This window comes from Mastigoproctus giganteus, chromosome 9 (genome assembly GCF_048544385.1).
Source record: "Mastigoproctus giganteus isolate SK-2022 chromosome 9, ASM4854438v1, whole genome shotgun sequence".
Taxonomy (NCBI): domain Eukaryota; kingdom Metazoa; phylum Arthropoda; class Arachnida; order Uropygi; family Thelyphonidae; genus Mastigoproctus; species Mastigoproctus giganteus.
Window position 1 is genome coordinate 169314728 of NC_143583.1, and position 14485 is coordinate 169329212.

Sequence of the window (14485 nt, forward strand, 5' to 3'; positions counted from 1 at the left end):
CATTTAGACAAGACTTCAGTTATAGCTCAGACACAGCATGGTTTTGTTAAGGGGAAGTCTTGCCTGACCAACTTGATTGGATACTATGATGCAGTCACAAAAGAGCTGGATGCAGGGAATAACTTTGATATTATATACTTGGATCTTAGAAAGGCTTTTGATACTGTTGCACATGGAAGACTGCTACACAAATTGGAGCAGTGTGACATTGGAGGCAAATTGCTGCTATGGATAAAGGGGTGGTTGAGGGGGAGAAGACAGAGAGTGGTAATCAATGGACACTGCTCATCGTGGACTGATGTTATTAGTGGAGTCCCTCAGGGCTCAGTGTTGGGTCCATTATTGTTTTCTGTATTTATAAATGATATTGATGATGGTATATCAAGCTTAATGTCCAAGTTTGCAGATGATACAAAGGTTGGCAGGGTTGTCAAGGACACTACTGACACTATGCTACTGCAACAGGATCTGGAAAGGTTGAGCAGATGGGCTGAGAGGTGGCAAATGAAGTTTAACATTGACAAATGTAAAGTACTACACATGGGAAACAGCAACCCCAGAGCAACGTATCAACTCTGTGGTACTACACTGACAGTGGTAGAGAATGAAAGGGACTTGGGGGTGGTTGTGCAGGCAGATATGAAGTTCTCTGAGCAGTGCAGACGGGCTGCAAGAGTAGCTCATGGAGTATTGTCAATGATATGTATCTCCCATACATAAGGGTGGCTCTAAAAGTGAAGTTGGAAATTATCAACCTGTCAGTCTGACTTCAGTAGTAGGGAAAATCATGGAGGCAATGATCAAGGGTGGAATTCAGGATCATTTGGATCGAATTGAAATTCTCAAGGATACTCAGCATGGTTTCGTAAAGGGAAAATCATGTTTAACAAATCTGGTTCGCTATTTCGAAAGGGTCACTCACGAGCTGTATTTAGGGAATAATTTCGATATTGTTTATTTAGATTTCAGCAAAGCTTTTGACTCAGTCCCACATGAGCGGTTGCTTTATAAGCTGGAACAGGTTGGAATCACTGGGAAAATCCTTAGATGGATAGAAGGATGGCTTCAGGGCAGGAGGCAGAGGGTTGTGATAAATGGCTATTCCTCAGATTGGGTTGATGTAAGAAGTGGGGTTCCCCAAGGATCAGTATTAGGACCACTGTTGTTTTTAATTTTCATAAACGACATTGATGAAGGGATAGAGGGCGTGATGTCTAAATTTGCAGATGATGTTAAAATTGGTAGAGTAGTTAATGATCACTGTCAAGCTGAGCTTCTTCAGAGAGACCTAGATAGACTTCAGGAATGGTCAGAAAAATGGCAGCTGTGCTTTAATCCAACAAAGTGTAAGGTATTACACCTGGGAAACAGTAATCCCAAAATAACTTATTCACTTGGTGGAGTTCAACTAAAGCCAGTACTGGAGGAAAGGGACTTGGGTGTTACGATACGGTCAGACATGAAATTCTCTGAGCATTGTAAACAGGTTGCAAGGAAGGCCCATGGTGTCCTATCAATGATCTATCGAACTTTTGCAAGTAGAGATAGGGACGTGATAATCCCATTATATAAGGCTTATGTTAGACCACACTTGGAATACTGTGTTCAAGTATGGAGACCGCACCTGAAGAAAGACATCGAGCTTCTTGAAAGGGTGCAAAGAAGGGTAACTCGCCTGGTGAGATCGGCAAAAGGGCGTCCTTATGAAGAAAGACTTCGAATATGTGGGTTGCAGAGTTTGGAAACTAGACACCTTAGAGGAGATTTTATTGAGGTGTTTAAGGCTCTGAGAGGCATCAGTAAAATGAATGAGGACAAAATTTTCAAGATTACAAATGATGCTAGAACTAGGGGACATAAATTCAAGTTACGGGGGGAAATGTTTAGATTGGATTGCAGGAAGTTCTATTTTAGCCAGCGAGTTATAAATTACTGGAATAAGTTGCCTTCATGGGTGGTAGAGGCCGACAGTTTGGGGAAATTCAAAGGTCATCTGGATAGTACTTTCGGGTAAGGGAAGCACATAGGATGATAGGTTTAATTTCCTTTTTATTTATTTTTTATTTTATTAATTATTATTATTTAGTTATTTATTTATTTATTTTTTTTTTTTTTGTTTTTATCATTGTTTTGTTCGGATTTATATATATATTTTTTATTTTTTTTTTTATTTTTATTTTTTTTTATTTTTTATTTATTTATTTTTTTTGGCTGGTGCAGCATAAGCCATAGGCTTTCTTGCACCATGCGGCCGTTACTAATACTAATACTAATACTAATATACAGGAATTTTTCCAGCAGGGATAAGGAGGTGATTATTCCATTGTATAAGGCAATGGTCAGGCCACACCTAGAGTACTGTATACAGGTCTGGAGGCCTCATTTCAAGAAGGATGTAGAGCTGCTGGAACGAGTACAGAGAAGGGCAACAAGATTAGTGAATGGAACAAAGGGGTGCTCTTACGAAGAAAGGCTTACGTTTTGCAAATTACAGTGTCTGGAGACTAGGCACCAGCGAGGTGATCTGATAGAGGTGTATAAAGCCTTGAATGGTTTAAGCATGCTCAATGCTGATGGGATTCTTCCTCTAGCTCAGAAAAATCACCTGAGAGGGCATAAATTCAAATTGAGGAAAGACAGATGTAGGATAGACGTGCGGAAATTTGCCTTTAGCCAGTGGGTGGTTGGTTGGTGGAACAGACTGCCATCCCTTGTGGTGGAGGTTGATAGCCTAAATAAGTTTAAGGCTCAGCTGGACAGGTATTTTGAACGAACAGAGGGGTGAAGTGGAAGTGGGTTTTTTTTTTTTTTTTTTTTGGCTGATGCTGCATAAGCTTGCTTTCTTGCATCAAATGCCTCTACTAATGCTAATGCTAATGCTAACTTGCATATTTGGAATCTTAAAAGATTTGCATAACCTCAGTCTCAGAGGGCACCTGCCCATTTTTATTAAAAACATTTTAGCCAATCGTTCTTTCCAAGTTTGTGTGGGATCCCCATTCTCTGACTCTTTTTGCCAACAGGAGGAGCTACCACAAGGATCAGTACTAAATATCACACTTTTCACCTTCAAAGTAAATGCTATCACAGACCAACTTCCTCCAAATGTAAACAGTGCCCTTTATGTTGATGACTTTAGCATATTTTGTCAGTCATGCAACATGAGGGTTATTGAACGACATTAATTGCCTTAATTCCTAGGCACTTGCTAATGGATTCAGGTTCTTGCTGCAGAAGACCGTTTGCATACATTTTTGTCATAAGTATAATCTTCATCCTGAATCTGAATTGAAGCTCGGATAAAATACTATTTCAGTAGTGCAAGACACAAAATTCTTGGGACCCATATTTGATAAAAAGTTGAACTTCCTGAAACACATCTGTCAACTCTGTACCAAGTGCACGAGAGGCCTAAATATTCTCTGCTGTCTCTCCTCAACATGTCAGCCAGAAGCAGTGTACTTCGATGGCTGGACCATATTCATCATCAAACTAACTGTCTCGCTACTGGAGTATATCGAACATCTCCCATCCAGAGCCTATACATTGAAGCACACGAACCACCATTATTGCTTCGACATAAGCAGTCATCTCTAAAGTATGCTTTCAAACTGAAGTCCCTGCCAGGTCATCCATTTTTTAGCCACGATAGGAAAGTTTATAGAAAATCCATCACACTGCCAATCACCCTTTTGGCATTCGTGTCCAAGAGCTACTCAGAAAACTTGAAATCAAGGTAGACAAGATTGCCCAAACACCAAATCAGCCCATTCCACCCTGGCATGCTCACATTCCAATGTGCAACTTTTCCCTTAAAAACTGAAACACAGATAGTCAGATACTCTGTCTATCTACCTGCAGCTCTATTCAACACACCGACCTGAACATTCTGACTTCTCGCTAGTTTACACAGACGGCTCAAAGTCGGAATCATATGTAGGATCTGTTGCTGTCTTTCTGGACACCACCATATCAAAGCAGATTCTCCCTGAATGCAGTATATTTACTGCAGAGCTCCACACTATTCAGTTAGCCCTGGACCACATTAGTGAATACCAGCACCAACGGTTCATTTTATATTCTGATTCCTTGAACATCTTACAGGCTTTATTATTGGTGAGATATAATCCTCACTCAGTTCTTTCTCAAGTTCAGAAGAAGATCCACTCTCTCCATGAACTTGAATACTATATCCACTTTTGCTTGATTTCTAGCCACATCAGGATTAGGGGAAATGATTTGGCTGACACTGCAGCCAAATCAGCAATAATTGTTGCCTATCTATATAGTCAACAATTATTGTATAGCCTAGTCTGTATAGTCCCCTATACAGACTACAGACAAATAATACACCAAAAGATATACTCCCAATGGCATTATTCATGGAGTAGACAGACTACAACTAAATTACATCAGATAAAGCCTGTAATTGAACCATGACAGTCTAGTTTGCGTAGGAATCGTAAGGAGGAAGTTGTTCTTGCTCGGACCCACATAGGACACAGTCATCCGACACATTCTTTCTTGCTGAGGGTTGATGACCCTCCTATGTTTCCTGTGATAGAGTTTTATCCCTGAAACATATTTTAATAATATGCTCTTTACCGCTTTTAACCATCTGACCGAGCCTTATACACTCAGTCAGATTTTATCCACTGATGACAAGGTGTCAGCTCTTTTTCAGTTTTTTACAGCTTACTAATTTATATACATGTATATATAATATGCTTTATATTTTTAGAATATATACCGCCTTTTAAACTTTTACCTAATATTTTGATCAGGTAACCTCTTTCAAAGTTACCGAAATCTATTTTTTACCTTTGTCTTGGTGCATAATAGCCACTTCTGCTAATGCGCCGGAAAAATCCAATGCAATCCAATCCCCCTTCGTTACCCTCACCAATACTGCATATGTGCATATGCAGATTCTGCAGAATGTGCATATGTATGTTAGTATGTATACAAAAGTAGGAGTAAATGTGTGTAAATGCAGGTATGTTACATATTATATATGTATATGTTAATATGTGTGTCTTGTGCTGGATAGGAAATGAGTTCACTTAACCTACAAAAAAAAAGAAAGTGTGTTTTCCTATTCAGGGTACTGTATCGAGTGGGATAAGTGTGTGAATATAGGGAATGAATGAGAATGCCCTATAAGTGTTGACTGTTGTACCATGAATATGTATAGAAAAAATAAATAAATAAATTAGCTATTATTGCAGGTTAAGGAGTGAATGTTAGGTCATCTGTGTAAACCGTGGTGACAAAATGAATAATTAGTGTATATATATAAAAAGGTGATGTCTTGGTAGTTGTTATATTTAAGTGGCACCTGTGTCCTGTCTGTCTGTATCATGATGAAAGTAAGATGATAAATATGTGAGAGAATGTTGTGTTAAGTGCTGTTTTTCAGTCTTCCTCTAAATATGTATATATATAAAAAAAAAAAACCAACAAAAAACGTAATTGTGTAAATGTAAGTATGAGAAGTGTGCAGTTGGGTGAGTGCATGTAGAGTGTATGCTGTTTTAACAGGTCTTACAAATTAGACTGCAGTGGGAGCAACCTACCAGGAAATCCCCCCCCTGCCCTTCCAACATCATGTCTACTCTTCTGAGGCATGACGTGGGATTTGCTGACACCAGCTTCAGCTGGCCTGGTTGGTGTGGAATTAATATCAGAGAAGCACTGCATGTCCACAGTGCGGTTTCCTCCTCTCACATAGCACATCCTGGCCCTATGACTTTTATCCCCTACAATCCCAGTTTCCTTTTCCCCAGTTTCCATCCCAACCTTTTCACCTGGTGGACTCTACCGTCACAAATATTTTTATTCTCTTAACAGTCAAACCCCCCCTCTCTGTGGAGGATAGGCTCTTCCCTTAGGGATGCCCCTCTATCTCTTTAACTTCCTATTTCCAGGTGGAAAATCTTCCTATCATCCACCTTTATTTTCATCTGTTTCTCTCCTCCTCTCCCTTCTTTCATCTGTCTCCTCCACTCCCTTCCTGGCAAGCTCAGACATCGTCCAGGGTTTGTCTCTGCCAGAATCCTTTCTATTCCCTACTATACCCAGCCTGCCTTCCCCGGGGCAGAGGATGGGCAATTGGGGGGGGTCCATTAGGGGCACTGTGGCTAAGTGGCTGGAAGAACAACATAATCCAATACTACATTGCATACTAAAATCCAATACTAAAACACACACTATCTCTGGCCTTTACAGAGTTTGTACTGTGACATAGACTATACAAATGTGGAGTTGGGAGGATGCCCAGTGCCACTTGACAATCAACACTATGTACTATGGTTATCTCTTTAAAGTCCATGGTCAGCCGTTCCACCGATTTCTCTCCATCAGGTCTAAGGCAGGATAGCCTGTGTTCACCTTGACCACTGATGAGACCCGGTGATTGCTGCTTTGTCCAATATCCATCCACCCTAGAAACACCTTAACTTCAGCACTTTGCAAATAGCCCACAAGATTCACATTTTCCATACTACTTCAGCCTTCACCTGTACCTAACAATCCCTTTCTCAAAGTCTGTTAGGTCATGTCCTTTGCCCATGTCGATCCTTCATATGGACCTCCCATGAACCTACAGTATCATATTTACTGGTTCTCAACACATATATATGTATATATATGGTGTGTGTGTATATATATGTGTGTGTGTGTGTGTAATATAATTATATATATGATACTTATACATGTATTGCATATTTGAAAATAAAGGAATAATAATAACATTATTACTTTATTTTCAGATGGGTTCTAAAATGTGTTTTGTTATGTGAATACTAAAATTCTATAGAAAACTGGTAAAAGGTTACAGATGCATGCAAAATAATGAGAGATGAGAGATATGATTATTGTATACTGTAAAATATAGTATATAGTAATAAAATACTGTATATAATATATTGTATTTTAGTGTGATGCACATGTTTTAATTCTATTACTGCATTTAATTGCATGAAAATACTGTACAGATTTCCAGCTGTATATACATGTGCAGATATATATGTATATCTGTACATGTATATAGAACTTTACAAACAAATGGATTTGAAATTAATATAAGAATATAAAACTACGTATTTGAGAGTTGAAGGTTGATTTTTTTTTTTTTTTTTTTTTTTAATATAGGAGATTCTGCTTTGTTGATCCCAAACCAAAGCATTTTTCATACCTCTTGACATCACTCATCTTGATCAGGATTATCTTCTTTGAAAATTGCTAAGGCCTACTCCTCATTATACAAGAGTTTTAGCAATGAGAAAATGCTTCCACTATTCTTTTGGAAGACAAAACATGGGTAGTTAATCAGTTGGGTTTTCTTCAGTAGAATCTGAGCCATCTTCTTGTAGCTCATAAAACTAGATGAGTTCTTCATTACTTAATTCTTGGTATGAGTTAAGCAAATTTACAACATCATTCTTATCTACATCTCTGTTTGCTAGTTGATACAGTACAGTGACACAGTCATTTCTAAAAATGGAAACATCATCTGTGTGGTATATGATCAGCTGATCATATATTTTTTTCCAGACACCATTCATGTATTTAGATGAATGATACTTCAACTCAGGCTTCAGTGGTAATGTCACTCATATCTTTGATGTTAAAGTTACGCTAGAATTCCTCTGTTAATGTTTATTGTCTCTTTTTCTTTAATTTTGAAATGTTCTGTGTATTTTTCCAAGAAATTGAATTTTTTGTTGTTGGGAATGTATGACTGCTTGGGATTTATTTATTTATTCATTTACTTATGATAATTTTTTTGGCCAATATAGAAAACATTTGTTTTCTTGCATCATTTAGTAGTTCTAAAACTAATACTGAATCGCTAACGCAAATTACTCTACTGTTAGAAAAAATCAGGATGATTTCAATTAAAGGATGTGGAAAAGTTCCATGTGATTTGTGAAAGCAGTAAGAGGCAACATATGGATTTGAAAAAAATTGATCTTGAACCATAGGAGATCAGAAAGAGACAAAGGGATTTTGAATCATAGGAGATCAGAAAGAGACAAAGAGATTTTTAACTATAGGAGAGCAGAAATAAGAGATTGAAGGTTAAGAAGCCCTGGGCATAGAATTGTAATAGGTGCACTCTAGCCTTTGTTGCTGATGCACCAGTAAATCCAAAAACTCTTATGTAGAATATCACAGTGAGCACATATATATATATATATATATATATATATATATATACAAGTATTACTACCATTAAAGTGGTTGCAATCATGGCAGAAATAATTAGGACAAATGAGATGAATGGTGGTCTAGGAAACTGATATTTAATATTTAATCAGAAAAGGAAGTGGGATTTTTCAATTTGAAAAGAATGGGCATTATTATTATTATAACTGAGACCACATATACTGTATTTGTAAAATCAATTAAGAAGGTTTTGTGAGATCATTTATAACTTTAATTTTTATAATTTTATAATTTATGAGGTCATTTATAATTTATAATTTTTTTTGTAGAAAAGGTTATTCCATTAATATGATTCTGTATTGGTATAATTTAAAGTTAAAAATGGGGGGGGGGAGTAATATACTCCATGAGGTAAAGATATTTTTAGACATGCTATGCCCACTGCAAGATATACCTATCCCTTTAGTATAATGTAGTCTTGGCAGTGCCCCCCCCCACACACACACACCATTAGGACTCCCTCTGCTTACAGCTGATAGAGTAAAGACACAAAATTATCCACCACATGAACCTGATGTCTCATAGAGTGTTGCCAATAGTCTGGTAGACAATCCAGTGGCTGGTTGTGAAGATCATTTTAAAATTGTACTGTGAAATGTAAGAAATATTACATCTCATTGTGAGGTACAACATAGCCTTAAAAGACATTACTGAGAGATGCCAGCCTGCTTGGAAGCAAAATATGGTTTTGATGCCTCCATTGAGGCCTCTGGTATTATGGAGGATTGGCCATGCAATTTGCCATACCTTGTCCCCTGTTTATGTTTGTATAGCGTGGTCACAATTAGACTTACTGGTGAGATCTGAATATGAGCTCCATCAGTAATTTAGACTTCCACGTGAAAGTTCAAAATATATTAAATTTATGGGTAAATATATACATTATGCATATATGCTATATGTTTTCTTTCATGCATAATTTTGCCTATATTAATACTAATATTAAAATATGTATATTATGCATCTGTGTCTACAAACACCATGAATTGATTAGGACAGGACCCTTAAATTTTGTTTTCTCGCAATTCAGAAAATAAGCACTTACATTTACACTACAGACTCACTAGTGCAGTCTATACAAAAATGTATGTTAAAATTGAAATACTTCTACCTAAGAAAGTATTTAATGAAGTATATTATATGAATATATGTTGTAAATAAATTCAGTAATCAAATCCAGTTTATTCCTTATTTCAGAGGTCAGATTGACCAAGAGATATCAAGAATCCCTACTCAATTGAATGGTAGTTCTTCAGACTTACAGAGTGAGTATTTTTTTTTTTTAATTATTTTGTATGATTATAAACACAGTCAAAATGGAATTGGAGAAATTATTGGTGTTTGATATCATTAATTATAACTAAATGATAATTAAATTATATTTCTAATTTGTGATCTCACATTCTGTTATCAGATTTATTTTCATCAGCAACACTTGTTTCATCAGATATATCAGTAACACTTTTTATTATAGCTGATACTGGTATCACACCAGCCTTACGCAGACGAAGAGAAAAGGAAGCACAGAATAGATCACTCAAAGCACAGGGAGGTGAATCTTTACAGGATGCAATTCCTCTTTCACCAAGCAGTGCAGAGCGCAGTGAAAGGCCTACTTTCCACAGTGACAGAGCTAGTAAGTACTGTTAGAAATTTATCAAGCATAACATAATTCTGAATTGCGATGATGTGCATATGTTAAGTTTTATAACAATTTATACATTTGTTTTTTTATACTGAGTGTAGGTGAAGAATGAAATTTATCATTAGCTTTTGGCTTTCTTGTCTTCTCTTTATCGTTCCCTCTTAAATTAATTGAGAATATTAAATTTATGGGTAGATTACTTATGTAGGGAAGCTACATAAGTAATCTTATGTAGCTTCCCCTAAAGAATGCTGTCACTAATTTTAGAGCAGGTGAACTGGGCAGTCATTTTGCTTTTCAGACATGGTTGTTGTTGTTGTTGTTGTTGTTATTTGGTTTTTAGGAGCATTAGCAACTAAGGCCATATTGCTCCGAGGATATGCGGTGGTCATTCCCTGACCTTTCTGCATCCTCCGTATTTGGTGGTCATGGGCTCGAACCCCGGTCTAATCAAGAAGCGTGTGCTACGCACTGCCGCTCCTGCCCACCTGGCTACGGAGGCGCCTTCAGACATGGAATATGCAACATTAACTGAAACAGTTTAGCCATGATCCTGTAAATTGGTTGCATTATCAGTATACATATTTTATCAGCAAATAAGGTTGAAAATCCTTCTAAATAAAGAATGCCTAAAATAGTTACTACCATAATGACATTTACTGCATTGAAAAATTGATTTAATAATTCAGTAAGAAACCATAAGTTGCATCCCATCTCTTTGTGGAGGGAAGTTTCCTTAGTGGTAATATGTACAAATAGAATAAGGAAGATGGAATTATGTACAGAGATTACAAAAGAAAAAAAAAAAAATACTGTTTTTAGGGAGAGAGAGAGAGAGAGAGAGAGAGAGAGAGAGAGAGAGAGAGAGAGAGAGAGAGAGATCATACTAGAGTTGGTACCATAGAGTATACTTGCTTTAATAAATACTTGAAATATATCACAGCAACCGTTCAGTTAGCTCTAAAAAAAAAGAAAGGAAGAAGCAAATTTTATTCTGCAGGTTTTCATCTCCATTGCAATGCCACTGCTATATCAAGACCCACTGACAATATCTATCTCTCAATTTAGAAAACAATTAAAGGTTATTAAAAACTAAAAAAAGTTACTAAAAACTAAAATAATTAAAGATTTATTTTCAAATAAAATTATGCTTTTTCAGCTCCTAACATGCTTGACTGGTAGTCTAGAAACATAAGCCAAAACACTGTCCTTACCTATCAATCAATTAGTATGGCCACTTCCCTTTCCAGTCACAATTACAAAAATCCAATGAGAGACAAATATGGAGACTGTGTGTCATGAATGTCAAAACAAGTTTACATGGTAAAATTTTACTTATATGTGTTACATATATGATACATAAACCATTAGTGCAAGTTTAAAAATGTTCTGTTTATACTCCAGCATGGCCACTACATCAGAGGAGCTTATGATTAATCATTTTGACAATTAAATACAATCATTAATTGTATTTAGCAATCATGTGGGCTTTTGAAGTAATGGCACAGAAACATACTCAAACATATGTTTCTGTGCTCTTATGCTTAACTATTCAGCTGCGTTTTGTACTGTCGAAGTGATTTTTATGTTGATATAAATGATCCGGTGAACTGTTAGAACTTCAGATATTTATTACAATCATAGCATAAGCTGTATGACATTATAAATAAGTATGGTAAATTGCAGATGTAGTTTGGTGGCCAGTTGATTTTTTGTTCTAAGAAAGCTTGGTTTATTATGATAGTCAAAAACTCTGCAAGCTCCTAACAGAATTCATAGTTAGCAAGTTGCTCAGCTGCATTATTGATAGCTTTAAGTTAAACATAATCATATTTTAGTACTATTGGGAGAACAAGTTTTTTTGAAACAAATTGATTTTGCAAAAAAAAACAAAAAAACCAAAAAAAACCCAGTTTTTTCCAATATCATTTGAAGATTAAAAAAAAAAATAGATAATTTGCAGATCATTTCTGTTAATTTCAATCTGGGAGCCTACCAGACACTATTATGAAGGCCTTGAGTGCTATACATTCTTCTCAAGTGATCAAGCAACACAGAGTGATCTCATGGAGTGCTTCAAATTTATATTTAGTGGTTTCCATTTATAGAGCTCTTTTATTTCTATACTTACTTAATTCTTTGCTACAAGTGAGCAGAGCCTTAGAAAGGAAAGTTACCTTTCTTATTTTTATTATTCAAATAACTCAACTAACTCTAATAATTTCTAACTGCCATTTGGTCACTCGGTGGAACTACTCCTGCCTCCACATGCAGGGGCATTCCTAGGGTATGTGGTGCCCAGATGCCAATTGAAATTTGGCGCCCTTTTTAAAATTTTCTTCATATGTGTATGTAAGTGTCAGGTTTTCAGGTGCCCCTTGAACATTGGCCCCCGGGTACAGTGCACCCCTCGCACCCTCAGGACAGTCCGCTCCTGTCCACTTGCCTGGACCAGAAACCTGGGTGGTTAAGTTAATCCTGGGGCAACAAGGAATAAGCCATGGATTGCAATTCAGATAATTTCTGTTAATTTCAAGCTGGGAGCCTACCAGACACTATTATTAAGTTAAGCATGGATTGCAATTCATGCTCACCACTCAAGCCATTGAGCTCAAACTGTTCTGATACATGTAAGCCCAACCATGACACTTCTAATTCTAAGAGATTAAAAACTAGCCAAGCTGAACAGGACTAGCCATCATTTTTAGCATTAGCATTAGTAGAGGCATTTGATGCAAGAAAGCAAGCTTATGCAGCATCAGCCAAAAAAAAAAAAAAAAAAAAAAAAACCCACTTCCACTTCACCCCTCTGTTCGTTCAAAATACCTGTCCAGCTGAGCCTTAAACTTATTTAGGCTATCAACCTCCACTACAAGGGATGGAAGTCTGTTCCACCAACCAACCACCCGCTGGCTAAAGGCAAATTTCCGCACGTCTATCCTACATCTGTCTTTCCTCAATTTGAATTTATGCCCTCTCAGGTGATTATTCTGAGCTAGAGGAAGAATCCTATCAGCATTGAGCATGCTCAAACCATTCAAGGCTTTATATACCTCTATCAGATCACCTTGCTGGTGCCTAGTCTCTAGACACTGTAATTTGCAAAACTTAAGCCTTTCTTCGTAAGAGAACCCCTTTGTTCCATTCACTAATCTTGTTGCCCTTCTCTGTACTCGTTCCAGCAGCTCTACATCCTTCTTGAAATGAGACCTGTATACAGTACTCTAGGTGTGGCCTGACCATTGCCTTATACAAGGGAATAATCACCTCCTTATCCCTGCTGGAAAAATTCCTGTATATCATTGACAATACTCCATGAGCTACTCTTGCAGCCCATCTGCACTGCTCAGAGAACTTCATATCTGCCTGCACAACCACCTCCAAGTCCCTTTCATTCTCTACCACTGTCAGTGTAGTACCACAGAGTTGATACATTGCTCTGGGGTTGCTGTTTCCCATGTGTAGTACTTTACATTTGTCAATGTTAAACTTCATTTGCCACCTCTCAGCCCATCTGCTCAACCTTTCCAGATCTGTTGCAGCAGCATAGTGTCAGTAGTGTCCTTGACAACCCTGCCAACCTTTGTATCGTCTGCAAACTTGGACATTAAGCTTGATATACTATCATCAATATCATTTATAAATACAGAAAACAATAATGGACCCAACACTGAGCCCTGAGGGACTCCACTAATGACATTAGTCCACGATGAGCAGTGTCCATTGATTACCACTCTCTGTCTTCTCCCCCTCAACCGCCCCTTTATCCATAGCAGCAATTTGCCTCCAATGTCACACTGCTCCAATTTGTGTAGCAGTCTTCCATGTGCAACAGTATTAAAAGCCTTTCTAAGATCCAAGTATATAATATCAAAGCTATTCCCTGCATCCAGTTCTTTTGTGACTGCATCATAGTATCTAATCAAATTGGTCAGGCGAGACTTCCCCTTAACAAAACCATGCTGTGTCCGAACTATAACTGAAGTCTTGTCTAAATGATCCTGCAGTGCTTCTTTAACCAGTGCCTCCATTAATTTTCCTGGAACAGAAGTTAAGCTCACAGGTCTATAATTACTTGTGTCAGCCTTTGATCCTCCTTTGTGAATTGAGGTCACATTTGCACATTTCCAGTCCATGGGTACCTGCCCTGAATCCAAGGAAGCTCTCATAATTATGGCTAAGGGTTTGCTTACTTCCTTTGCTGCCTCCTTTAATATAACTGGATAGATCCCATCCACCCCGGGTGCCTTTCTTGTGTTTATCTTCAACAGTTTCTCCTCCACTTTACTCCCAGTTATTTCAAGATTCTGTAGCTTACTGCTAGAGTTGAATACACCTCTGGCATTCCCCTCGCTGAATAACTCCTCATGTGTGAATGTTGATGCAAAATATTCATTTAGTTTGTTAGCTACCTGAGCAGGATCATCAACAGTTGACCCATCAATATCAAGTGGACCAATCTGATTCATCCCCTTCCTTTTAGAGTTTACATAAGTAAAGAACTCTTTGCTGTTTTTCTTTGCATCCCTTGCCAAGGATTTCTCGTAATCTGCCTTCGCCTGCCTAACCTCCTTTGTAACTTGGTTGCATATCAACTTGTATCTATCATAG

At 37.4% G+C, this 14485-nt stretch overlaps 1 protein-coding gene across 2 annotated transcripts in view; it reads left to right on the forward strand.

Moving 5' to 3' along the window:
• Nucleotides 1-14485, forward strand: part of LOC150080881 (uncharacterized) — a 597772-nt gene that overhangs the window by 311540 nt on the left and 271747 nt on the right. For both annotated transcript variants that reach the window (XR_016547378.1, XM_090381140.1), the window contains exons 14-15: nucleotides 9427-9494; nucleotides 9704-9865. Coding sequence is in view for 1 of the 2 variants with exons in the window: in XM_090381140.1 (XP_090237266.1) it covers nucleotides 9427-9494; nucleotides 9704-9865 (230 nt within the window). In the remaining variant the exon portion in view is untranslated. The remainder of the gene's footprint in view (nucleotides 1-9426; nucleotides 9495-9703; nucleotides 9866-14485) is intronic.